Source organism: Chamaea fasciata, unplaced genomic scaffold (assembly GCF_029207755.1).
Source record: "Chamaea fasciata isolate MVZ Bird 193981 ecotype frontalis unplaced genomic scaffold, bChaFas1.0.hap1 SCAF_1240, whole genome shotgun sequence".
Taxonomy (NCBI): Eukaryota; Metazoa; Chordata; class Aves; order Passeriformes; family Sylviidae; genus Chamaea; species Chamaea fasciata.
In genome coordinates this window covers 1-9,220 of record NW_027095325.1, presented here as the reverse complement: position 1 = coordinate 9,220, position 9,220 = coordinate 1, and the positions used below count along the sequence as shown (strand labels likewise).

The 9,220-nt window shown below is 58.7% G+C and overlaps 2 protein-coding genes across 2 annotated transcripts; one reads left to right on the top strand and one right to left on the bottom strand.

Annotated features, from left to right (window-relative positions):
* Window positions 1-297: 297 nt before the first annotated feature.
* Window positions 298-4,775, top strand: SNRPD2 (small nuclear ribonucleoprotein D2 polypeptide). The gene is made up of 3 exons (XM_066175015.1): window positions 298-339; window positions 730-909; window positions 3,625-4,775. Coding segments are annotated over exons 1-3 (357 nt in total). The 5' UTR covers window positions 298-337; the 3' UTR covers window positions 3,800-4,775.
* A 1,693-nt stretch (window positions 4,776-6,468) lies between these two features.
* On the bottom strand, window positions 6,469-9,201 carry LOC136284660 (relA-associated inhibitor-like). Its single transcript, XM_066175016.1, has 2 exons — window positions 8,313-9,201; window positions 6,469-6,640 (listed from the first exon to the last, which is right to left on the bottom strand). Exons 1-2 carry the CDS (start codon window positions 8,496-8,498, stop codon window positions 6,602-6,604), a joined length of 225 nt encoding a protein of 74 aa, XP_066031113.1. The 5' UTR covers window positions 8,499-9,201; the 3' UTR covers window positions 6,469-6,601.
* Between the last annotated feature and the right edge of the window lie 19 nt (window positions 9,202-9,220).

Genomic DNA, 9,220 nt, shown 5'->3' with positions numbered 1-9,220 from the left:
CTCTGGGACCCCCAAATTCCCCTCTTGGACCCCTAAACTCCCTCTGGGACCCCCAAATTCCTCTCTAGGACCCCCAAATTCCCCTCTTGGACGCCCAAATTCCCTCTAAATGTCCCCAAATCCCCCCTGAGACCCCCCCCCAAACTCCTCCGCACCCCCAAACCTCCCTTGAGACCCCGCCCCATTCGGAGGCCACGCCCCTTATCATAGCCACGCCCACCTCTCTGTCTCATTGGCCGCCACCGCCCCGCGCGGCGACCCGGAAGTGGCTCCGCCCCCCGCGCGGCGTGACCCGGAAGCGCAGCGGAGGCGGCGGGAGCGGCAGAGAGCGGCAGCCATGTGAGAGCGGCGGGGGGAAAAAACCGGGAAAAAAACCGGGAGAAAACGGGAAAACCCGGGAAAATCCGGGCGGGAACGGGGAAGGGACGAGAATGGAGAGGGGAGGGGAGCGGCGAGAGCGGGGGGAACCGGGGAAAGGCGGAACTGGGGGACGGGGGAACGGCGGCGGAGGGGACGGGAACGGGACTGGGCCCGGTTTTGTCGCTGTCCCCAAATCTGCCCCGGTGTCCCTGTCCGGTGTCCCCAAATCCGTCCCGGTGTCCTCAAACTTGTCCCCGTCCCGTCCTGTCACGTCCCCGTCTGCCGGAGCCGGGTGTCGCCGGCGTGTCCCCATCTCAGTGTCCCCACGATGTCCCCCTGATGTCCCCAACGTCCCCGCGGTGTCCCCAGGAGTCTCCTGAACAAGCCCAAGAGCGAGATGACGCCCGAGGAGCTGCAGAAGCGCGAGGAGGAGGAGTTCAACACGGGCCCGCTGTCGGTGCTCACGCAGAGCGTCAAGAACAACACGCAGGTGCTCATCAACTGCCGCAACAACAAGAAGCTGCTGGGGCGCGTCAAGGCCTTCGACAGGTGTGTCCCCGAGGTGTCCCCGAGGTGTCCCGAAGGTGTCACCTTGGTGTCCCCGAGGTGTCCCCGAGGTGTCCCCGAGGTGTCCCCGAGGTGTCCCCGAGGTGTCCCGAAGGTGTCACCTTGGTGTCCCCAAAGTGTCCCCGAGGTGTCCCCGAGGTGTCCCCGAGGTGTCCCCGAGGTGTCCCCGGGGTGTCCCCGAGGTGTCCCCGGGGTGTCCACAAGGTGTCCCCGAGGTGTCCGCAAGGTGACCCCGAGGTGTCCCCGAGGTGTCCCCAAGGTGTCCCCGAGGTGTCCCCGAGGTGTCCCCAAGGTGTCCCCGAGGTGTCCCCGAGGTGTCCCCAAGGTGTCCCCGAGGTGTCCCCTTGGTGTCCCCGAGGTGTTCCCAAGGTGTCCCCGAGGTGTCCCCGAGGTGTCCCCGGGGTGTCCGCAAGGTGTCCCCGAGGTGTCCGCAAGGTGACCCCGAGGTGTCCCCAAGGTGACCCCGAGGTATCCCCGAGGTGACCCCGAGGTGTCCCCAAGGTGACCCCGAGGTGTCCCCGAGGTGTCCCCGAGGTGTCCCCGGGGTGTCCGCAAGGTGTCCCCGAGGTGTCCCCAAGGTGTCCCCGAGGTGTCCCCGAGGTGTCCCCGAGGTGTCCCCGGGGTGTCCGCAAGGTGTCCCCGAGGTGTCCCCAAGGTGTCCCCGAGGTGTCCCCAAGGTGTCCCCGGGGTGTCCCCAAGGTGTCCCCGGGGTGTCCCCAAGGTGTCACCTTGGTGTCCCCGAGGTGTTCCCAAGGTGTCCCCGAGGTGTCCCCAAGGTGACCCCGGGGTGTCCCCGAGGTGTCCCCGAGGTGTCCCCAAGGTGTCCCCAGTTCTCCCAGGGTCCTCGAGGATTCCCCTGGGCCTTGGACAGGTGTGTCCTCAATGTCCCCAAGGTGTCCCCAAGATCCCCACGGTGTCCCCAGGGTCAGATCGGTGTCACCTCAGTGTCCCCAAGGTCAGCTCAGTGTCATCAGGGGTTCCCCTGGGCCTTGGACAGGTGTGTCCTCGATGTCCCCAAGGTCCCCAAGGTGTCCCTAAGGTCCCCAGAGTGTCCCCAGGGTGTCCCCAGTTATCCCAGGGTCCTCGAGGATTCCCCTGGGCCTTGGACAGGTGTGTCCTCGATGTCCCCAAGGTCCCCAAGGTGTCCCCAAGATCCCCACGGTGTCCCCAGGGTCAGATCAGTGTCACCTCAGTGTCCCCAAGGTCAGCTCAGTGTCATCAAGGGTTCCCCTGGGCCTTGGACAGGTGTGTCCTCGATGTCCCCAAGGTCCCCAGAGTGTCCCCAAGGTCTCTACGGTGTCCTCGGTGTCCCCAGGGTGACCCACCCCCAAAATCCCCATTCCCTCTCCCCCAAAATCCCAGTTTTCCCCCTAAATCCCTACTTTTTTCTCCCCAAAATCCCATTTTCCGAAACAATTCCCATTTCCCTTCCCCCCAAATCCCCGTTTTTTCCGGCCATAATCCCATTTTCCCTCCCCTAAAATCCCCATTTTCCCCCAAAATCTCATTTTCCCCCCTTAAAATCCCTACTTTCCCCCCCCAAAACCCCATTTTCCAAAAAAATTCCCATTTTATCCCCCCCAAAATCTCATTTGCTCCCCTTAAACCCCTATTTTCCCCCCCAAAATCCCATTTTTCCTCCCCTAAAACCCCCATTTCTCCCCCCCAAAAAATCCCATTTTTCAAAAAAAATTCCCATTTTATCCCCTCCAAATCCCATTACTTTTCCCCAAAATCCCCATTTTTCTCCCCAAACCCCATTCCCACCCCAAAAATCCCCATTTTCCCCCCAAAATCCCATTTTTCCCCCCAAAATCCCCATTTTTCCCCCCAAAATCCCATTTTCCCCCCAAATTCCCATTTTTTCCCCCAAAATCCCATTTTCCCCCCAAATTCCCATTTTTCCCCCCCAAATCCCATTACTTTTCCCCAAAATCTCCATTTTTCTCCCCAAACCCCATTCCCACCCCATAAAATCCCCATTTTCCCCCCAAAATCCCATTTTTCCCCCCAAAATCCCCATTTTTCCCCCCCAAAATCCCATTTTTTCCCCTCCAAATCCCCATTTTTCCCCCCAAAATCCCATTTTACCCCCAAAAACCCCCATTTTCCCCCCAAAATCCCATTTTTCCCCCCAAAATCCCCATTTTCCCCCCAAAATCCCATTTTTTCCCCCAAATCCCCATTTTCCCCCCAAAATCCCATTTTTTTCCCCCAAAAACCCCCATTTTCCCCCCAAAATCCCCATTTTTCCCCCCAAAATCCCATTTTTCCCCCCAAAATCCCCATTTTCCCCCCAAAATCCCATTTTTTTCCCCCAAATCCCCATTTTCCCCCCAAAATCCCATTTTTCCCCAAAAAACCCCCATTTTCCCCCCAAAATCCCATTTTTTTCCCTCCAAATCCCCATTTTTCCCCTCAAAATCCCATTTTTTCCCCCAAAATCCCCATTTTCCCCCCAAAATCCCATTTTTTTCCCCCCAAAATCCCCATTTTTTCCCCCAAAATCCCATTTTTCCCCCCAAAATCCCCATTTTTCCCCCCAAAATCCCATTTTTTCCCCCAAAATCCCCATTTTTCCCCCCAAAATCCCCATTTTTTCCCCCAAAATCCCCATTTTTCCCCCCAAAATCCCCATTTTCCCCCCGCAAAATCCCATTTTTTTCCCCCAAAATCCCCATTTCCCCCCCGCCCCAGGCACTGTAACATGGTGCTGGAGAACGTCAAGGAGATGTGGACGGAGGTGCCCAAGAGCGGGAAGGGCAAGAAGAAATCCAAACCCGTCAACAAGGATCGCTACATCTCCAAGATGTTCCTGCGGGGAGACTCCGTCATCGTGGTCCTCAGAAACCCTCTGATCGCCGGGAAATAAAACCCCTGGAATCTTCCGGAACCTTCCGGAACCTCCCAGAGTCTCCTGGACCTTCCCAGAGCCCTCCCAGGTCCTTCCAGAACCTTCCAGACTCCGTCATCGTGGTCCTGAGAAACCCCCTGATCGCCGGGAAATAAAAAACCCCTGGAATGTTCCGGAACCTTCCGGAACCTTCCGGAACCTCCCAGAGTCTCCTGGACCTTCCCAGAGCCCTCCCAGGTCCTTCCAGAACCTTCCAGACTCCGTCATCGTGGTCCTCAGAAACCTCCTGATCGCCGGGAAATAAAATCAAATCCCTGGAACCTTCCGGAACCTCCCAGACCCATCCCAGAGCGACTCCGTCATCGCTGGGAAATCAGGAATTCCCCATGGGAATCATCCCTGGAACCTTCTGGAACCTTCCAGGGCCCTCCTGGCTCATCCCAAACCTTTCCAAATCCTCCTGGATCCCCTCAGGATCCTTCAGGACCCTCCCAGACCTTCTCAAATTCCCTCTGGACCTTCCAGGACCCCCCCTGACCCTCCTGGATCCCCTCAAGACCCTTCCAGGACCCTCTGGACTCTTCTGGATCCCTCAGGACCCTTCCAGGACCCTCCCAAATTCCCCCTGGATCCTTCCACGACGCCCCTGGACCTTCTGGATCCCCCCCAGGACCCTTCCAGGACCCCCCTGACCCATCCCAGACCTTCCAGGACCCTTCCAGGACCTTCTGGACTCTTCTGGGTCCCCACAAGACCCTTCCAGGACCTTCCTGGACCCCCCTGACCCATCCCAGACCTTCCAGGACCCTTCCAGGACCTTCTGGACTCTTCTGGGTCCCCACAAGACCCTTCCAGGACCCCTCCAGGACCCCCCTGACCCTCCTGGATCCCCCCAGGACCCTTCCAGGACCCTCTGGACTCTTCTGGATCCCCTCAAGACCCTTCCAGGACTCCCCTGACCCATCCCAGACCTTCCAGGACCTTCCTGGATCCCCCCAGGACCCTCCCAGGACCCCCCTGACCCGTCCCAGACCTTCCAGGACCTTCCTGGATCCCCCCAGGACCCTTCCAGGACCCCCCTGACCCATCCCAGACCTTCCAGGACCCTTCCAGGACCCTCTGGACTCTTCTGGATCCCCTCAAGACCCTTCCAGGACTCCCCTGACCCATCCCAGACCTTCCAGGACCTTCCTGGATCCCCCCAGGACCCCCCTGACCCGTCCCAGACCTTCCAGGACCTTCCTGGATCCCCCCAGGACCCTTCCAGGACCCCCCTGACCCATCCCAGACCTTCCAGGACCTTCCTGGATCCCCCCCAGGACCCCCCTGACCCGTCCCAGACCTTCCAGGACCTTCCTGGATCCCCCCAGGACCCTTCCAGGACCCCCCTGACCCATCCCAGACCTTCCAGGACCTTTCTGGATCCCCCCCAGGACCCCCCTGACCCGTCCCAGACCTTCCAGGACCTTCCTGGATCCCTCCAGGACCCTTCCAGGACCCCCCCTGACCCATCCTAGACCTTCCAGGACCCTTCCAGGACCCTTTGGACTCTTCTGGAACCCTCAAGATCCTTCCAGGACCTTCCTGAATCCCTCAGGACCCTTCGAGGACCTTCCCAAATCCCTCCAGGACCCCTCCAGGACTCCCCTGACCCTCCTGGATCCCCCCAGGACCCTTCCAGGACCCTCTGGACTCTTCTGGATCCCCTCAAGACCCTTCCAGGACCCCCCCTGACCCATCCCAGACCTTCCAGGACCTTCCTGGATCCCCCCCCAGGACCCTTCCAGGACCCCCCCTGACCCTCCTGGATCCCCCCAGGACCCTTCCAGGACCCCTCTGGACTCTTCTGGATCCCCTCAAGACCCTTCCAGGACCCCCCTGACCCATCCCAGACCTTCCAGGACCTTCCTGGATCCCCCCAGGACCCTCCCAGGACCCCCCTGACCCGTCCCAGACCTTCCAGGACCTTCCTGGATCCCCCCAGGACCCTCCCAGGACCCCCCTGACCCGTCCCAGACCTTCCAGGACCTTCCTGGATCCCCCCAGGACCCTTCCAGGACCCCCCTGACCCATCCCAGACCTTCCAGGACCCTTCCAGGACCCTCTGGACTCTTCTGGATCCCCTCAAGACCCTTCCAGGACTCCCCTGACCCGTCCCAGACCTTCCAGGACCTTCCTGGATCCCCCCAGGACCCTCCCAGGACCCCCCTGACCCGTCCCAGACCTTCCAGGACCTTCCTGGATCCCCCCAGGACCCTTCCAGGACCCCCCCTGACCCATCCCAGACCTTCCAGGACCTTCCTGGATCCCCCCAGGACCCTTCCAGGACCCCCCTGACCCATCCCAGACCTTCCAGGACCCTTCCAGGACCCTCTGGACTCTTCTGGATCCCCTCAAGACCCTTCCAGGACCCCCCCTGACCCATCCCAGACCTTCCAGGACCTTCCTGGATCCCCCCCCAGGACCCTTCCAGGACCCCTCAGGTCATTCCCGGGCGGATTTTGGGGGGCTGGGGAAGGATTTTTTTTTTTTTAAATTTTTTTGGGGGGAGAATAAAAAGCTGGGCCCGGCGCCGGTGTCACTGCGTGTGCGTCCCCTCCCCACCCCGGGGGTCTCGTCCGGGTGTCCCTCCCCCACCCTCCCCCCCCCCCCCAAAAAAAAAAAATAAACCAGAGACCCCCCCCCAAGAGCGTCCAAATGTTTAATTCCCAAAAAAAAAATTCCCCAAATAGAGAAAAACGAGGGAGGGGACACCACGGGGGGGGGAGGGGACAACGAAGGGGTGTCCAAATTTGGGGGAGGGGTCCAGGACCACCCCCCTTAGATTTTCTTCCTCTGCGGCCGCACCCTCGGGAAGAGCTGGGGGAGGAGAGGGGGAGGTGAGACCCCCACCCCAAAAAAAAACACCCCAAAATAAATGACCCAACCCCCAAAATCCCCCCAAAGGTCATGGAAGGGAGGTGAGACCCCCACCCCCAAAAAAAAACCCCCAAAATAAATGACCCAACCCCCAAAATCCCCCCAAAGGTCATGGAAGGGAGGTGAGACCCCCACCCCAAAAAAAACCCCCAAAATAAATAACCCAACCCCCAAAATCCCCCCAAAGGTCATGGAAGGGAGGTGAGACCCCCACCCTAAAAAAACCCCCCCAAAATAAATGACCCAACCCCCAAAATCCCCCCAAAGGTCATGGAAGGGAGGTGAGACCCCCACCCCCAAAAAAAAAAACCCCAAAATAAATGACCCAACCCCCAAAATCCCCCCAAAGGTCATGGAAGGGAGGTGAGACCCCCACCCCTAAAAAAACCCCCCCAAAATAAATAACCCAACCCCCAAAATCCCCCCAAAGGTCATGGAAGGGAGGTGAGACCCCCACCCCTAAAAAAAACCCCCCAAAATAAATAACCCAACCCCCAAAATCCCCCCAAAGGTCATGGAAGGGAGGTGAGACCCCCACCCCAAAAAAAACCCCAAAATAAATAACCCAACCCCCAAAATCCCCCCAAAGGTCATGGAAGGGAGGTGAGACCCCCACCCCAAAAAAAAAACCCAAAATAAATAACCCAACCCCCAAAATCCCCCCAAAGGTCATGGAAGGGATTTGGGACCCCCACCCCAAAAAAAACCCCCAAAATAAATGACCCAACCCCCAAAATCCCCCCAAAGGTCGTGGAAAGGATTTGGGACCCCCACCCCAAAAAAAAACCCCAAAATAAATGACCCAACCCCCAAAATCCCCCCAAAGGTCGTGGAAAGGATTTGGGACCCCCACCCCAAAAAAAAACCCCAAAATAAATGACCCAACCCCCAAAATCCCCCCAAAGGTCATGGAAGGGAGGTGAGACCCCCACCCCCAAAAAAAACCCCCAAAATAAATAACCCAACCCCCAAAATCCCCCCAAAGGTCATGGAAGGGATTTGGGACCCCCACCCCAAAAAGGATGTGAGCCCCTCCCCAAACCCCATAGCCCCTCTGGGACCCCTCCCCAAACGCCCCACCCCCCTCAGATGACCCCAGGGACCCCCCCCGGGGCTTTGAGACCCCTCCCCAAGTTCAGAGGTGCTGTGGGACCCCCACCCAAAAGGATATGGGGGCTGTGGGACCCCCACCCAAAAGCCCCAGGAGCCCAAACGATCCTATGGGACCCCTCCCCAAACGCCCCACCCCCCTCAGGTGACCCCAGGGACCCCCCCAGGGCTGTGGGACCCCCACCCAAAAGGATATAGAGGCTGTGGGACCCCCACCCAAAAGCCCCAGGAACCCAAATGATCCTATGGGACCCCTCCCCAAATGCCCCACCCCCCTCAGGTGACCCCAGAGACCCCCCCCAGGGCTGTGGGACCCCCACCCCAAAAGCCCCAGGAACCCAAACGATCCTATGGGACCCCTCCCCAAATGCCCCACCCCCCTCAGGTGACCCCAGAGACCCCCCCGGGGCTGTGGGACCCCCACCCCAAAAGCCCCAGGAGCCCAAACGATCCTATGGGACCCCTCCCCTCTGGATTTATCCCCTGTGGGACCCCCCCTCACCCCGAAGTAGTTGCGGGGCACGTATCCCTCGTGGCCGTAGAGGGACCCCCACCACCAGTCGAGCTCCTCGGGGGGCTCCCGGCGCAGAACCGTCACCGGCTCCCCCTCCCGGAACGAGAGCTCGTCCCCGAACTCGGCGCTGTAATCCCAGAGCGCGTAGACGACGCCGCTGTTCAGCACGCCCATGCCCTGCTCCACCTCTGCGGGGACCCCGAAATCCCAAATTGTCACCCCGAAATCCCAAATTGTCACCCCGAAATCCAAAACCGTCACCCCGAAATCCCAAATTGTCACCCTGAAATCCAAAATCGTCACCCCGAAATCCCAAATTGTCACCCCGAAATCCAAAACTGTCACCCCGAATCCAAAATCGTCACCCCAAAATCCAAAATTGTCACCCTGAAATCCAAAATTGTCACCCCGAAATCCCAAATTGTCACCCCGAAATCCCAAACTGTCACCCCGAAATCCAAAACTGTCACCCCGAAATCCAAAATTGTCACCCCGAAATCCCAAATTGTCACCCCGAAATCCAAAATCGTCACCCCGAAATCCCAAAATTGTCACCCCAAAAATCGTTACCCCCAAAATCCCAAATTGTCACCCCGAAATCCAAAACTGTCACCCCGAAATCCCAAATTGTCACCCCGAAATCCAAAATCGTCACCCCGAAATCCCAAATTGTCACCCCGAAATCCCAAACTGTCACCCCGAAATCCAAAACTGTCACCCCCGAAATCCAAAATTGTCACCCCGAAATCCCAAATTGTCACCCTGAAATCCAAAATCGTCACCCCGAAATCCCAAATTGTCACCCCGAAATCCAAAATTGTCACCCCGAAATCCAAAATCGTCACCCCGAAATCCAAAATTGTCACCCCGAAATCCAAAATCGTCACCCCAAAATC

Excerpts from the sequence above, each read along its gene's own strand:
- SNRPD2 (XM_066175015.1), top strand. Across the intron at positions 910-3,624 it reads CGCGTCAAGGCCTTCGACAG|GCACTGTAACATGGTGCTGG; the intron begins GTGTGTCCCCGA and ends CCCCCGCCCCAG.
- LOC136284660 (XM_066175016.1), bottom strand. The coding sequence starts at position 8,498 with ATGGGCGTGCTGAACAGCGGCGTCGTCTACGCGCTCTGGGATTACAGC. Across the intron at positions 6,641-8,312 it reads TGCCCCGCAACTACTTCGGG|CTCTTCCCGAGGGTGCGGCC; the intron begins GTGAGGGGGGGT and ends CTCCTCCCCCAG.